This window comes from Dermacentor andersoni, chromosome 11, assembly GCF_023375885.2.
Source record: "Dermacentor andersoni chromosome 11, qqDerAnde1_hic_scaffold, whole genome shotgun sequence".
Taxonomy (NCBI): Eukaryota; Metazoa; Arthropoda; class Arachnida; order Ixodida; family Ixodidae; genus Dermacentor; species Dermacentor andersoni.
In genome coordinates, this window is record NC_092824.1 from 123362826 (window position 1) to 123379241 (window position 16416).

General features: G+C 46.2%; 2 protein-coding genes across 5 annotated transcripts in view; one reads left to right on the forward strand and one right to left on the reverse strand.

Moving 5' to 3' along the window:
• The window catches only part of LOC126539364 (NADH dehydrogenase [ubiquinone] 1 alpha subcomplex assembly factor 2), a 30682-nt gene extending 25726 nt beyond the window's left edge, over positions 1-4956 (reverse strand). For 2 of the 4 annotated variants that reach the window (XM_055075568.2, XM_072285571.1), the window contains exons 1-3: positions 4644-4956; positions 4480-4569; positions 4368-4408 (exon numbers count right to left, since the gene is read on the reverse strand). In XM_055075568.2, coding sequence (XP_054931543.1) covers positions 4368-4408; positions 4480-4569; positions 4644-4776 — 264 coding nt within the window. In that variant the 5' untranslated portion in view covers positions 4777-4956. The remainder of the gene's footprint in view (positions 1-4367; positions 4409-4479; positions 4570-4643) is intronic. The other 2 variants (XM_050186199.3, XM_055075567.2) reach the window with 2 other exon arrangements.
• Positions 4957-7409: 2453 nt separating this feature from the next.
• On the forward strand, positions 7410-15794 carry LOC126539344 (guanine nucleotide-binding protein G(q) subunit alpha-like). Its single transcript, XM_050186165.3, has 2 exons — positions 7410-13465; positions 14230-15794. Exon 1 carries the CDS (start codon positions 7534-7536, stop codon positions 8629-8631), a length of 1098 nt encoding a protein of 365 aa, XP_050042122.1. The 5' UTR covers positions 7410-7533; the 3' UTR covers positions 8632-13465; positions 14230-15794.
• The last annotated feature ends 622 nt before the right edge of the window (positions 15795-16416 follow it).

Consider the following 16416-nt stretch of genomic DNA (forward strand, 5'->3'; position numbering starts at 1 on the left):
TAATTATAATATGGATGGAAGTAATAAGTATGAAATATGGGTACATAATCTCTTAAATGGAAGCAGTCAGCAAAGCTTTCCAGCCTTAGGTCAATATGTATTTTTTGTGCTGTTGTACACCGATTTAATTGATGGAATCTATTGTCCCAAAGCAAAAAATGCGTGTACATATACATCCCTGGAAGTAAATAAATGAAATGAGAGAGACAGATGGGATTATTTTTGAACAAGTGGAATAATTGTTATGTTCAGCCAGCAGGGGCAGTGACCTTCTAGCCTCTCCTGCACCACGATGATGAATCACTTCTTGAAGCTAACTATGTGTCCCCTTGGATAGACCTGCATTGACAACAAGGTACGACACATCTTGTAGATCGAGTTTTCATTGATGGTTCACTGTCGCCATCACCGACAATAGGAGCAAGAAACTCCTGGAAAAGGGTGTTCTACGCCATTCCCTCATGGACTCCGGTAGCCGCTACGGTCAACCAGAACGCGCCAGTTTGAGTCAAGCGTGACAATCCCTGTCTACGAAGCTCCCCTCCTTTCTTCGTGTTCAGGGAAAAAAATGTGCAGGAGTGTTTATGCGCACCCTTGGTCTCAAGGCAGAGCCATCGGTGACTCTGGACACTCCAGTTGGAGGAAGGTGTGACGGCAGATTTCCCTGACCCAAGGATCTAGGTAGGACCAAAAGGATTTCAGCGGACTGTTGAAGTGTGTGTGGGTGTGCTCTGATGTCTGTTCACCATGATCCAGACCACGATGTGTAACGGTAAGCACGAGGTGCGAGCACATGGTTCAAAAGTGAACACTAGGAAGAAGCGCTGGAAGAAGCGTTGCAAAGGTCGGCATGCGGTGAATAATGTAGAGCAGCCAAAGATGGTGGCAGACGCAAAAAGGCAGGGCGCAAAGAAAGAAAAGGTGCAGTCGTCGTTTACGATGTTTGCGTATCAAGCACATTCGAGTCGCCAGTCGATAAGGGACCGACAAGCATGTTCTGTGTGAATGCGGACAAAGGGCACGGGGCAATTATGTTCCTTGTCATTCCATCATCCTTCTCGAGGTGCATCATGCAGTGTGAAAGGTGGCAGGATGAGACGAGGTGGTAGGCATTTGCAATGCAGTCAGATGAGGTTATGATGAAAGCCTGTCACCAGGACGCAAACTGGCAAGAGATTGTAACATCTTGAAAGAGCTGACAGAATGTCGGGCTTTTTATTGTTCCTGGATAGTCAGAATAGCTTTCGAACCATGACCACCCCAAGTACGGCTCAAGAATAGTCTTTTTGTGGCATTCTCGGAACAAATGGCAAAAAGACTGGCTCTGTTGAGGCATCAGCTTTGTGTGTTTATTTTTGAGCATTTCAGAATTTTCACATTTATAGACTAGTTTCTTTCAGTAAGTGAGGTATGAGCTTTGTTTAGGTTTTAGTTTGAGAAGCTCCGAGGTATGAAAGACTTGTTTTACGTAAAATTTTAGTTTTGCGAAGTGGCTGTTAATGAGTGGTTGGGGTTTCTTTTTTTTTCGTGAGTCACCTGAAGCATCAAGCTTATTTGTTACAGGCCTATGGTAACGCACGTGTGTATTATTTAACTTTTTAAAGGGTTATTGAAGTTTTTATTTTAAGGTTAAGCATGCAGGTTTTCAGTAAGTGCATAATTTGCACTGAGAAGCGTTGTTAGCTCCATTAGAGTGTGTCCTGTGTGAACGAAAGGAAACAGAATGTTTCTGAATGGGTTGCTTGTGTATGTTGAGGGCGGCAGTGTTTTGACTTTTCTAGCAAGCGTGCATGGAACTAGTTAATAGAAGACACTTTTTTTTTAGTTCTTGTGAGTGTGTAAGTTACACAAGTTTAGTTCTTTTAAGGTACGTGTCCCGCGGGGACGACTAGAGGAAGAAACATCAGTAAGCATTAGGAAACGTGTGCATGAGACGCAAGTATGCGTTGAGTTGTGACCACAAAGCTAGTGCGATTCTGATTACGTACCCCTATAGTTGACGAGGCTCTTCAGTGGCACAGTACGGGCGATATGTAGTCCACTGTGATAGAGCATCAACAGGCTGTTCGTGAAGTGAGGCTGCATAATGTGTTTTGAAGCATTGGTTATTTAGAGCCTTCGGTTTAGTTGTACGTATACCTTGGCTCTCACGCAGCGTGACAGTTCGGGTTTGGTTGAACTCAAAAGGAACGTGAACACTCGCTTTGGCCGTACAAAATTTCGGGATCGAAATTTGCGATTCCCAGTTGAGCAGCTTATATTAAAATTTTGATGTAAAGCCTGGTGGGTTGACAGCTGACCCGGACATTCGCAGGCTGGGTGGTATGTTGCCAGGATCGACTCTTCCGTGCCGTTTGTTGTGAGATGGTTGGAGGCATCCAAAGTTTGCAGTTGTTGCAGAGAGCCAAGCCATTTTCTTGCTCCTCAGCCATTCTCATCCTGACCAGCGGTTGTCAGCACTGGCCACTCGAGATTTTCCGGGCCGTGGAGGAACTGGTATGAGTGGCCAGCGGGGGCAGTGACCTTCTAGCCTCTCCTGCATTGCTGCAACGAATCACTTTGTGAAGCTACCAATGCGTCCTTTCGGACAGACCTACGGCGACAAGGAGAGACATGTTTGGCGGATCGAGTGTTGATTGATGGTTCACTGGTCACCGTCACCGATGATGGGAGCAAGAAACTCCTGAAAAAGGGTGTTCTATGCCATTCCCTCATGGACTCCTGTAGCTGTCACGGTCAACCAAGATGCGCCAGTGTGGGTCAACCATGAAAATCCCTGTTTACGAAGCTCCCCTCCTTTCTTCGTGTTCAGAGAACAAAAGTGCCATAGTTCTTATGCGCACCCTCGGTCTCAAGGTGGAGCCATTGGCGACTCTGGACGCTCTAGTTGGAGGAAGGTGTGACTGCAGATTTCCCTGACCTAGGGATCTATGGAGGACCAAAGGGATTTAAGCGGACTGCTGAAGTGTGTGCGGGTGTGCTCCGATGTGTGCTCGCCAGAAAGGTGTAGCCTTCTGACCCGTAGCTCATGCTACAAGAATGAACAACTGCGCACCGTGCTCTGGCCAGTACAATACCCCTTGTTCTACGTAAATAAGTTTGCAATTCCAGTGTAAATAAACCCTCTGCTCCGTTCCTCATCCTCTAGACCTCGCAATCTTCATGAATGAAGCAACCTTCATCAAGGAAACTTGGATGATGTCATGGGCCCACCTAGCCTCCATGCGACACCCTGGTAGCGTAGGCCAGCTAGCCGTTTTAAGACGCACCGGCGGCGTAGGCTAGAGAGCAATTCTCTGTGTGACGCCAGAGTCCGAGGCCACGACGCCCAGCACCTACAGCACCCAAAGCTACACACGAGTGTCTTGCTTTCTACCGTGGCAGTGATTTGAATGACTTGCTGCAGTTGCCTGGCTGATATTTCAGTTACTGGCGACATTGTGGATACAGCTCAGGCTACAACCACGAGATAGTTCCATACCAAAGATACATTATCAAGGTTTGTACAGAACATCTGACCCAAATTTGAGGAAAATTCCAGGATACTGAAGGCCAAAATTTAAGGAGTCAATAACAAACTTTGTTCGCACACATACACTGAATAGTAGTAAGATCTCCTTTTTCTTGCAGCTAAGCATCTGCCGAGTTGGACACACGCTTCAAGCCCTTCAAGCCACTTTTTTAAGTTAACTTTCCCACTGTATTTATGCCAATCGCTTTCTGGAATGATTGTGAGTAGTGTTCAACTTCAGCCAGAGAGACTGGCCATGTTAAAGCCAAATGAAGGAAACTTACTTTCTGCCCAGCACTTCCAAAGCCTAGAGCTCAAAAATGGAGCCATGATGCCTGCAGTGTGGACCAACCAGCAAAACAAAATATAGCGGCACAGATGGTTGCTTCATCTGACTTTGCTTAGCTCCATGGTGGCAACGGTAACACAAGCGTGTCGTTGGTCGTGTGGACACGCCACATTGCTATCATTTAGCGGCATTCTCAAAAGAAAATATCAAGGATTGTTTGCCAGTAGACAGCGTTCGTGGCATAGCCCTTTGTTTGTTACTTTGAATGTTCAAAAGTTGCCCCCAAGCACAGTTTTTAAGGGATTCAAGGAGCACACATTTTTTCAATTCTTACCGGCATAACCGGGGCATTTTCGATCGCGATTGGCTCCCTTGCGCAAGCTGAGGGTCCCACCCTCAGCTTGCGCAAAGGACCCAGTCGCGATCGAAAGTGCCCCGTGCATGCAACTATCAATGAACTAGATATCCGACACGGGAGGGAAAAAACGGTAAGGTAAAAATAAAAAGCGTAATTTTCAGGTGTAAATGAATACCGATAAATGTCCATCAACTACAAGTTATACGCACCTCTTGAGTTGGAGGGAAGGCACGCCGAGCCCGCAGCCAAGCTAGAAAGAAACGAACCAGCCATAAAGAAACCAGGAGACGCCGACTGGTACTCTACGCTAGCTCGGCTCACCTTCCCACTCGGGGGGCATATCCGCGCTGAAGTTGTCCTTAATGCGCGGCTCAAACCACCGCCTTGGCTTTCGCTTGCCTCTGCTGGGATCTGAAACGTCAATGCGCGCCTATAGCCGTGGCTCGTGCAACTATTTACTGAAGCATAACAGAAAACTAGCTTACCGGCCGCAATTTCAAAGTATTTGTTGCCGAAATGATCACGACCGACTTCTCGGTGCGGACTCTGTTTGGTTGTAATGGATGACAGGAAATTATTCCAGATCCGCACGATGATACCTCTGCCTCCGCTGGACATGGTGTGCGCAACTCAAGAGTACACGGGCTCAAAGGAAACAAATCGCGTATCAGCTGCGGCACCGCAGTCGGTGAACGTGAATTCTAGAGAAAGCGAAATTGAAATGAGAACGCCATGACGAGCAACGTCACTATTTAACGAGACGTTCATTTGAGGGATCACCAGTCGTTAGTGCGCAGGCGCGAGTAAGAGCGGGCGCGAGAGGGAAAATCTGGGGGCTTTTGCTTCTTGAATATGACCCTGCCTAGGTACTAACTATGGTACTACGAAGGAAGTGCGTGTGTCCCTAGGCGTGCCGGCATTGCGGAGTGGAGTCAAGTTTGTTTACCCTCTGACGCTGGCTGCCGGCGCGATAAAGTAGGTGAAGCAGCGGGTCGTGGCGGATCGTAGCTTTCTCGCGCGTTACGGCGATGTACCTTGTAAATAACATCACAGATGTTTCTGTGGGAGCAGTAACGACCGTAGTGGAGCCCGGGCAGCATATATTGAAAATCTAGAAGGCAGAGCGCCTTAGCAACCGTGGTTGAACGCAAGTTGCTGAAAGGCCGCCGGTGACTATGACTGACCCAGTACAGTCGCAGACGCGAGAAGTTCTGTCCGACGTACCTTCAGAGGCAAAGTTCTTACTGGTGTTGCAGAAGTTGTGGGGCGTGTTAGTGTTGAACTTAGCGTCACAAGTTGGCGGCTGGACCTAATTATATTTACTGAATCGTGCCTTTTACTAATTGTAACAACGTGTCATTTCACATTATTGGCGGCGCCTCCAGGACACCAAAGCGGGCAACGGGGACACCAAAGCTAGAACCCGGAGTGGTCCGTGGGTTGGGGCTCGCAGAGGCCTGCGCGTGCCAGGGGCTTATAATATCGGCTGTCCACTGTCGCGGACAGCCAATATTTTATCCGAACATCCCCTGGCACGCTTCGGCCTCCGCCGCCCTGCTTCCAGCTTTGATACGCCGGCCCGCTACCCCTTGGGTGCCCTAGCTGAATATCCCGCGCCGCCTGCTTTATTATAACCTCAAGTGCTCTCCTGAGGCATCCGTTTGCCGATTACATTTGCCCTCTTGAACCAGTGCTTGTAAAAATTGCAATCTATCGCTTTCAATAGATGAAGCGCCAGTAGTGACGGCACACAGGAAGGAATACAGACAGGACAAGGCTCTACTTGCAACTGTTTATTGAAGTCAATTAAAGGTGGCTGATTATATATAGCCATGAGAAGAAGGGAACGAAAAAAGAGGAACGCTGACTATGTGAATGCGCACGTGCGAGAACACTGAAGATATATACGAAGGGAATCACGTTTAATCTGAATCTAAAACTTATCTAAAAAACATGCTTTCCTTCGTGTAAATATTCAGAGACTCTATGCTGACACAGGTGTCCCCTGCCATGTCACACAATTCACACGCCACAGAATCTTTACTTTTAAACATGATTGTTGTATCATGAAGCCTTGCTTCACACACTTGTTAATTCTCATTTCCGCAGGTCTTGCAATGAAGCGGCAAGTTTGAACCATAGCCATTTTTCAATGAAAGGTTACGTTCCCGCAGGCGTTCATTAATACATCGGCCAATTTGGCCGATATACTCTTTCCCACACTTCAACGGCCTTCTTCACACTTAACAAAAGGGTTCGTATGTTTAATATAACACCCTACTTTTTTAAGAGTCATCCGAACCAATCAGGCGGCACAAAGTAGCAAGTTTTCGGGGCGTAGAAAAACCACAGGAATTTTGTATTTCACGGCGACGTGTTTAAGATTATGCGCCACTTAATTTATGAGAATATAGTATCACCACTGGTTTAGCTTTTGTTTCGACTCTTTGACCTTCTCCACTTTTTTTTTCTTTCTTTTTTCACCTTTTTCAGTAACGCCTCCGAAACTGCGCTTAAAACTAAGCAAGGAAAGCCAGCATTCCTCAACTTCAAAATCTGGTCATCAAAGCTTGCTTGTGCCTTATGACAGCACGCTTTTTTCAGGGCGGATTCGAGGCACATAGTGGCAATTGCACGTTTAACAGTCTAACTAACAAAATGACTAGTTCATGTCCTGTTAACACGGACGGGATTGGAAACATGGTGGAGAGTAGAAACATGAGCCCCAACGCGAAACCGCCCAGCGCCGCTGGCACCTGTCGCGCAGCCAGCGCCATCTACTGGGACCGCCATCTTTCATCGCAAATTTGTGCACCTCTCCGCTCTCGCCCGTCCATCCATTCATTAAAGCACGTGAAAAGCTGTCTTAGCTTTATTATTACGCGAAAACATGTTTTGTTTAACTATGAGAACTTGTTATTGTGTACGACTACATGTTACGTAAAAAGTATCAGCGGGCCGCTAAAGTTGGAAGTTTCTCACCATAAATGTAGTGAGAAACTCTATGCATCCATCTATAGACGGTGGCGCCAGATTTCCCTCTAGGCATATGCCTCTAGGTGTTATAGCCATAGAGTGAGAAATTCTATGGTCGCGGAAACAGCTCGCATCCCCATAAGTGAAGGCAAATTAACACTTTCTTTCTTAAAAAAAACCAGGCAATTAACTATGATCACTGTTACACTGAACGGCGAAGACTCCAAAATGCGATCCTTCTGCAAAACTTCAGCAAGAACAGTGCAGCGGTAAGCGCAAAATCTCTTTTTCGAAAGGCTCCCACCGCTAGCCCCCGGGTGTGTTTACACAACCATAGGGATATTTTGGGGAAGTCGGGTGATCGACCCATGGGCCTCGGAGCACTTGTTGATCGCAGCCATGGCTCCTCCTGTGTCCTGCTGTCTCAGCGAGGAGGCCAAGCTCCAGCGGCGGGTGAACGAAGAGATCGAGCGGCAGCTGAGCCGCGAACGCTTCGAGGCCGGCCGCGAATCCAAATTCCTACTGCTAGGGCCCGAAGAGGCGGGAAAGACGACGTTTCTCAAGCAGATCCGCCTCATACAGGAGGGAGATGCGCGAGAGGACCGCGCCGAGCACGTGCGTAGCGTCTACCAGGCTCTGCTAGGCGCCATGCAGCGCATCGTGCGCGCCATGGACGCGCTGGGAATCGCGTACAGTAACCCGTCGAACGCCGAGAGCGCCATGATGTTGGCCAGCGTGCGCTGCGAGACGCTCGAGCCGCCGCTCACGGAGCCCGTGTCGGAGGCGCTGAGGCGCCTCTGGGAGGATGCAGGTGTGCGCGAGTGTTACGCGCGCCGTGCCGAGTACGGTGGCCTGCCTCCGTTCCTGCCAGACGTGCAGCGCGTCACGCGACCTGGTTACGTGCCGTCGCTCGAAGACTACCTGCGCGTGCGCGCACCGTCGCGCGGGGTGCTCGAGTACGCGTTCCAGCTGGACGATCACCCCGTGCGGCTGGTCGATGTGGGAGAGCAGCGCTCAGAGCCCAAGAAGTGGATCCACTGCTTCGAGGATGTGAGTGCCGTGATATTCGTGGCCCCACTGTCTGACTACGATGACCCGGACAAGATGAACCGCGCGCGCGCTCTCTTCAGCACGATCGCGTCCAGCCCGTGGTTCGCCGAGTCGCATCTTCTGCTGCTGCTGAATAAGAAGGACTTACTCGAGCAGAAGATCAGGCGCTCGCCGCTGGGCGCCTATTTCTCGGCTTACCGGGGCCCACCGGGCGACGCCAAGGCGGCGCGCGAGTTCCTGCGCCGCTCGTTCGCCGAGCTCAAGCCCGAGCGGCCGGTCTACTACTTTTTCACGTGCGCGATCGACACGGACGACGTCAAGTACGTGTTGCCCACGCTGCGCGAGATCGCCTGCCTTCGCTCATGCCCCACGAGGGGCCGGCAGCCATCGGACGCGTCCACGGCCAGCAACGCGGCGGCAACCGCCGCTTTCCAGTTGCCCGCCTGACAAGAGCCCTCCCTGGAGTCATCACCGGCTTGATTCAGCGCGCCAGTGGAAGGATCGACCGTTCAGGAATGCGCTCGTTCACGGCGCTCATAATCGAGGGCGTCACGGCGTGTTTCGACACGCGGCCGCGTCGGCGGTCTTCCTGAGAGTGCACTGTGCTTAGAAAAACGACGACAACCTTGTGATTTATGTTTTCCTGTTTCTCGTTACAACCAACAGTGTGCACTAGACATTCACTGCGTCATAAAGACGCAGTGAATGTTTAGTGCGTTCCGCGCCCATCTCCATGATTTTCAACACTTGATTAGGTTGTGGCGCTTTTTGAGGGAAGCTGAGAACGCCAGCTGTGAAATCTTTCTCATCTCTCAGTTTCATCTGCCACGTTGATTAGTAAAGGCCGTCTGTCATCTGCCGCATTGTTTTGATGTAGGATATGTCAATGTCTTGAGTGATCAACCTAAATGTGTTCTTTAACTTGTCCGGCGTGTTTATGTTGTCTTCTCCAACGCCTAAACACCAGAATGCACGTGCCCTTCAACTGATATCACTTTTGACGTACCATATTTCTGGCATAGACACTACCGATGTAAAATTTTTTGTGTGCTACGATTTATCTTGAGACAGTTTTTGCATGTTTAATTTATTTATTTGGCTTGTGATCCTACTGTAGAATGTGTGCCCTGCTGTGCCACTGGCATGGCCACTGTGTGTGTGTTGCCAGCACCTTGTGTTGCTGTCCAAAAGGACGGGCGAGTGCCATTGAAAGTTTATTCCAGTAGCATATCTCAAGCCCAACTCCGATGCGGCCTATTCAAATACATGTAAAACACAGAAATGCCTTTCAGAGATAACCCCTGGAGCAATTTTAATGAAATGTATTGCATTTGAGAGAGAAAGTTAAATTCTAGTGACTGTTGGTTGCAGAATTTTAATTTAGGGCCTGAAAATAACTTTCAAATATATGAAAGTTCAAACAAAATAGAAGCACGTATCAAGAACAGCTCTGCATCAAGAACAGATCGCGGTTATGTAAACGGCACCCATTAGATTATTCAAAGCGGACAAATTCGATATGTCAATTGATACCTTACGTGAATTCGTTATGTTGTTTACAAGGGTTTTTTTGCAAAAGCTGTATTTCCATATCACTAAATTTTTTCAGACTCATGTGTAACATATCCATTTTGTCCGCTTTAGTGTACTATCAATGCAATTCACATAATTGCGATATCATTTTTCATGAATTATGGATTTATAAACTTGATAGTGTCATTTTCTAAAAATTTTCGATTTTTGCCAATTTATAGCAAAACATTGACGACCTAAATAAAATATTCGAAACCAACAGTCACTAGATATTAAGTTGTTCTTTTAAATGCACCAAACCTCGTCAGATTTGGTGCAGTGGTTGCCGAGAAAACGAATTCTCCTTTTACATGTACTAAGGAGCACCCGAGCTAAAGCTTCCTCCTAAATACTGTATTATTAGCTGTGTTTGTCTGGTTAGTAAGTGTGAAGTTCCTAGTCTCTTTTAACACAGGGCAGGTGTTTCAACGCCACAGTCAAATGCATATAGTTTTTTGCTGTCTCACACAGTTCATGTTGGCTTTCTGTTCATGCACCGTCGAGTTTCACCACAGTTACGCAAAAAGAGCACCCGGTTCCACTAGACTGTACACCGTAGTTATGCAAGAAACGCTGTGCCAGGACTAGCCAAGCCAAGTTTGGTGTCACTAACTGAGCCATAGAGTTTCATAAACAAGAAGAAAGGGGGTTAACCAAGGGGCCTGATTTTTGTTAATCATATCATTATTTTTGATATATCATTATGCGTGCGATGTTCGCATGCGTAATGCGAAGACATGGGATCGTTCCCCACCTGCGGCAAGTTGTTTATTCATCCACTTTCATTGCCATTAATTTATCATTTCTTTAATTCAATTAGTAAGTACAAGTAATTTCCCCTATGTTGTCCTTGGTGTCTTTGTTTGTTGGCTTCTTATTATATGATATACAATATACTAAATAACATAATTGTTGTATGAATGTCTATAAACTGAGCAGCATTATTGCATTATCTTCGCATCTCGTATCCTGCGAGCAAGCTTTGGTCTCTGCGAGTGTTTCCCACAGTGTGCGACTCATTGAATAAGGGTTGTACGAACATCAGGATATAGGTGCCATACTCAACGTTTTAGATGGTTCAATATTTTTTGGTCATCGATTCGGTTTGTTTATGAAAATGGTCTTTTCTGTGTGATATTTCAATCACAAGGTATTTATAATTTGCTGTCTTTGTTATAGAATTATCTAGTGTCACATTTTGTGTTTAGGCTCAACCATTATGTTTTTTTTTTTCTGTGTTGAACTTAGGTAGTCTGTTGTAGCTTCGACAAGGCGGCCGGACGAAAGGGTTACGGCATGAGGCCTAAACGGCCGGGGCGCGCAGTGCCGCAAGAAAGAGCCGGACTGCTTCAGTCGGGGACCAGACAAAGAATGAATCTTTATTCCTGAGGAGGCAACTTACAGCGTTTGGCGCTGAGTAGCGCCCTGATGTAAAAACCCAAAACCGAAACCAGAAGTTGCGGATACCACATCACCTCTCCCTTGAAAGGAAAAATGCCCTACTCGCTCTCCTCGCAACAAAAGTAAGTCACGAGTCAAAGAACACATGTTAGCACTGTAACACACATGATTAGTGATACATCTTTACACAATAGAAAATGATACCTCTGGCTTCCCCATTTAAAGAAAACGCACATGAACACTGAATATGAGTTATTGCACTCCAGTTCTGCAGTTCCAGTACCCGTCTTGGGAGGACGATGAGATGCAGCCTTGCACACACAGATAACACATAGAAAATTCATAAAGTACAGAAGTATACAGTAACAAACATCTGTGTGCCCCCTGGGACAGCACAGATGGGTGGCTCATTTGCCCTGAGCCTGACTCGAGACAGTCTTTGTGGCTGTCGTGGATTGGCATTGTGCATAAAAGCACTTTACACTCCATAGTGTAAAATGCCCTGCCCGCGTGGGTTCGAATCCCATCCTCGTCGCCAGTTTGTTGTAGCTTCGACGGGGCGGCCGGACGAAAGGGTTACGGCCTGAGGCCTAAACGGCCGGGGCGCGCAGTGCCGCAAGAAAGAGCCGGACTGCTTCACTCGGGGACCAAACAAAGAATGAATCTTTATTTCTGAGGAGGCAACTTACAGCGTTTGGCGCTGAGTGGCGCCCTGATGTAAAAAGCCGAAACCAGAAGTTACGGATACCACATAGTCCTCAGCCACAACTCAGGGAACAGATATCTACAAGGTCCTATAAGTCTGCTGCCGATTCAGCCAAAAGCACAGCATTGTCTGCGAATGCGAAGCACGAGATTTTTGTGTACACCTCTTGATGGTCTGTTGTTATGGTGGCGAGTCTCAATCCAGGCCCTTTGTCGTTTAGTTAGATAGATAGATATCAGATAAGGTCAATGATAAAGGACATCCCTGTTTCAATCCAGCTTCTAGGTTCACTTTTCGAGATTTAAGTCCGCGGACTTCATATACTGCTGTGCATTCTTTATAAAGTGCTTTCAGTAATCGAAGAAATTCCTGGTGCAATTTCATGTTTTGAAGCTCTTCCCATAGCTTGGGATATGGTATAGAGTCGTAGGCTTTTTCTAGATCTAGGAAGGCCAGATTGAGTTGCGATTTTTCTTTGTACTTCTTCTCGATTGTTTGGGTGAGAGTAAAAATGTGATCACTTCTCCTTCTTTGTGGGCAGAAACCACTTTATGATTCGCTGTATAATATTTTTTTTCACAATAGTTTTGTCATCTGTGGTTTAATTGTATTGAAGAGCTTTAAGATGTTGCTGAGCACACCTATTGGGTGATAAGCATTGATATCATTTTCTGCTTTGCCTTTGTGAATTAGTTGTATTTGGGTATCTTTCCATGCTTCTGGTATATCACGTATTGCAAGGATGTCATTCAAACAGTTGAGTAGCATTTCTCTTACTTTTGCTTGTAAAGCTTTGAGAAATTGAAATGGAATATCACGGGGGGGGGGGGGGGGGGGGTGCTGATGCTTTCTGGTTCTATAAGTCTCCGATGCGTTGTTTTAATTCTGCCATTGAATTCTCCCAGCATATAATCTCACTTAGTGGTGGCGTGTTTCATTGTGTTGTTTGCGGGCTGGTGCAGTGATGTCATGTAGTTGGCTTGTATGGTTTCAGAGTGGTGCGTTATGTATTGTTATATATCTTCTTTTATGTGGAAAGTACATCCCTCACTTGTCATGAATGTAACAGCCTTGTGTAGGTCATCCCATGGTTACAGGATCTGTATATAGGCCCAGAACTACTGGCTGTAGTGTTGTCACCCCTTTGTTACATGTTCTTGCTGCTTAAATACTTTGTCCATGCTTTTTGTAGCCAATATTTTGACTCGTTCTTTTTGTGTCTGATATTGTTCCCAGATGCCATCTTTTAAGGTCGTGCTCTTTTGGGTGTTTGGCAATGTTGTCTGGAGAGTGCCTTTTAGTTTTATATCACAGTTTTCAGCTCCTTGTCGAACCGCGGTGACGTCCTAGATCATTTCCTTCCAGTCATTCTTCTAATGATTTCATGAGCTATTGATGCACACATTTCTGTGAATTCTTTATAAGTCAGTGATGCTTCTATTGGTAGCTCCAAATATCTAGCAAATGCTTCAAGGTGTTGGTCTTCTTTCACTTTCCATTGAAAACAGGGGAAGGTGGGAGATGGAAATTCAGCACCATTAGCAAAACGAGAATAAGGTGAAAGCAGGAGCCATTTCGACAAGTGGACTTGTCTTCTTCAAGGTGACATATGCTTTCCTCGCCACAGTATATATAGGTGGGGTTCTTCTGAAGGGGAGAGGGCATAAAGCGGGTAGGTGCGGCAACGAGCGAAGGTGTATTAGCGGCGAGGGTGACGAATTGAGAATAAAGGAGTGCTGGGCACAAGACCAGGGACACGGCCGTCTGTCAATCATGTGTCAATGGCCGTGTGTCAGCTGCCGTGTCTCTATCGTGTCTATCGTGTCTCTAAAAGAGATAATAGAAGGAGTGGCGGAAACCGGTGCTCGTAAAAAGAAAAAAAAACGGAAAAGAAGAAATTTAAAAGAAAATATTGAAATAGAATAAATAGATAAATGAAAAAAACAAAAGTAAAAAGCACTAAGCAACCAAACTAAGTGTTGTTGCTTATAGCTTGAAATTTAGCATAGCGAATAGATTCTAAAGCTCCCTTTGAAACATTTATGCCTATTGGTTGCAATGTCTTGAACTTATGGATAAGGTACGATTCTCTGTATTTTCTTTCTCGTTCAAAATGGAAATTTGTCTGTAACATGTAGAGTTTAAGTTCATCAAAGTTATGACCTGCTTGGTTGCAATGCTCGGCGATGGCTTTGTCAAGCTTTTTAGCTGTGTCCGCGCAATGTCCGTTTAATCTGGCATTTGTTGATTCTCCTGTTTCACTGGTATATTGTTTCTTTCCTTTTTTTTTTCGGTGTTTCTTCTCCTTTCTTTTCTTTTATTTAATAATTCCATTTCAATATTTTCTTTTTTTTTTTTTTTTCCAGAGACGTGATAACCCATGACCACCAGACATGCCGGCTGACATGGCCGTTGACACATGATTGACAGATGGCCGTGTCCCTGGCCTTGTGCACAGCCCTCAATTCTCAATTTGACACCCTCGCCGCTAACACACCTTCGCTCGTCGCCGCACCAGCCCGCCTTACGCCCTCTCCCCTTTAGAAGAACCCCACCTATATATACAGTGGCGAGGAAACCATATGTCACCTTGAAGAAGACAAGTCCACTTGTCGAAACATTGGCTCCTGCTTTCACCTTGTTCTCGTTTTGCTCATCATCTTCACTTTTCATTGTGTTTTGGTGGGCATAGTCACAGTGTCCTTATGAGGTTGATTCCCCTTTAAGTGTGTTATAATTCTATTACGGTCACTTCCACAGTTATTTTTCTTCATCTATGTGTTTGCATGTGTTGTTGTGTTGCCTTGTCATTGTACAGAACATAGTTAATATTGGACTTGCTTAACTACATGACCATGTGTATGTTCCGTTGCAAGTGGGGTGCAGATTGACTATGTGTAGGTTGCACTGTTTATAACTAGCTTGCAGAGGCAAGTTGAATTCTTTTCGTAGCCATCTAGCTCAGTTATGTGGCAGTTGAAATAACCTATAAGGACTGGCCTGTTCTTGTAGGTTTGTTATATATATAGTGATTCCATGCTTGTTGTTCTGAGCTGGTAGGTATGTGTGTAACAAATGTGTTGAGGGAGCGTTTATCAATTTTCACTGTGGTGTACATATGTTTTCGGCAGTGGCTCTGCACCACCAGGTCGCGGCACCATGTAGGCCATTCATGTTTGCATCTCCACTCACCTGGTAAAACGAGTAAAATGCCCAGTCCACTTGTTTTTACCCGGGTACCAGACACGCTATAACTCTCTTATGTTGCTGCATGACGACGTGACCCACGAGTCATCACAGCCTGCGTGACAGGCTTTCATGCCGCCATCACCAACAAACCTTGGTTTTGCGATTGGTTGCTGAGCAAAAACATCGCCACTCGACGACCCTACTTGTATTCGCTTGAGCCGGCCGAGTAGTTCGTACGCCTGCTAGCTGCTAGCTGGCTTGAACTGAACAGTGGCATAGCCAGTGGGCGGCACACCAGGCAATGGCCACATGCCTGCCCCCCCCCCCCCCCCCCCCCCCCGCTTGGAAGATGTTTCTGGCTACGTGTGCCACTGGAACTGAATGTTAAGCAATTCGAATGAATGAAACTGCTTCTGTGGTTTAGTTTTGGCCGTAACCATATGAATCCACCTCATCGTATGACGCGCACAAGCTGATGGGAGAAGCGTTTCCATCGACTGGTACGTCACCATTTCCGAATAACAAGGGATGGTGGTCACACTGGTCGGTGCATCCCTGAACGAAATGTAGTAGCAGAGATTGGTGGATGTCTATATATATTGTGCCTGTTATGCCAAGCAGGCAAATCGACAGCGTTACTCGAGTGCTGTATTGAACTATACCAAACCACCACAATGTTGTCTGTCTGTCGCACTCACGAGTCTAACTGTTTCTCATGTATAATAAAACAAGTTTAATTGTGGATGGTTTCCCCACTCATTTATCTTGCATTGCATGTGGACAGAAACAAGTATATATTTTAAGGGCTAGTTCAGTCATATTTGTTCTGAACAAGGAGTATCGATCGATAGTTTTGCTCCTCATCATTCATATTGTGCAATGTTTTCCCGGTTGCACCTTAACAGGCAAAAAAAAGAAATTATTGGCACAAACAGATAAAAAAATTGTCTCTGTGGCTCATATCCTGCATTGTTTTATGTCAGTGCACAGCTTATGGCCAAATCGTTGCGTACAATCACTATATGTGGGCTACACAATAACCACTTGGCCCCTATGGCCTCCACGGCCGTTGATTTTCTCTGTGCCGCAACAATGAAAAATACTCTGATCAAAGTGGATCAGCGTTGGGAATTAATTGAGGTCGCATTTCTGTTCACACGGATGAGAAAGACAGGAGATGTGCTAACTATCAACCAATTTTATTTCGGAAGAGCATGGTACTTATACTAACAAAACAAGTAGAAATCATTGCATGCGCAATCCAGCATTTTCCAGCTAGGCCGTTTCTCTTCTGCTCAGGGTAATCGATGGGATGATGGCACAGTTCATCTCATGAATAAAAACACTTTTTATTGATTCACTAT

Excerpts from the sequence above, each read along its gene's own strand:
- LOC126539344 (XM_050186165.3), top strand. The coding sequence starts at position 7,534 with ATGGCTCCTCCTGTGTCCTGCTGTCTCAGCGAGGAGGCCAAGCTCCAG.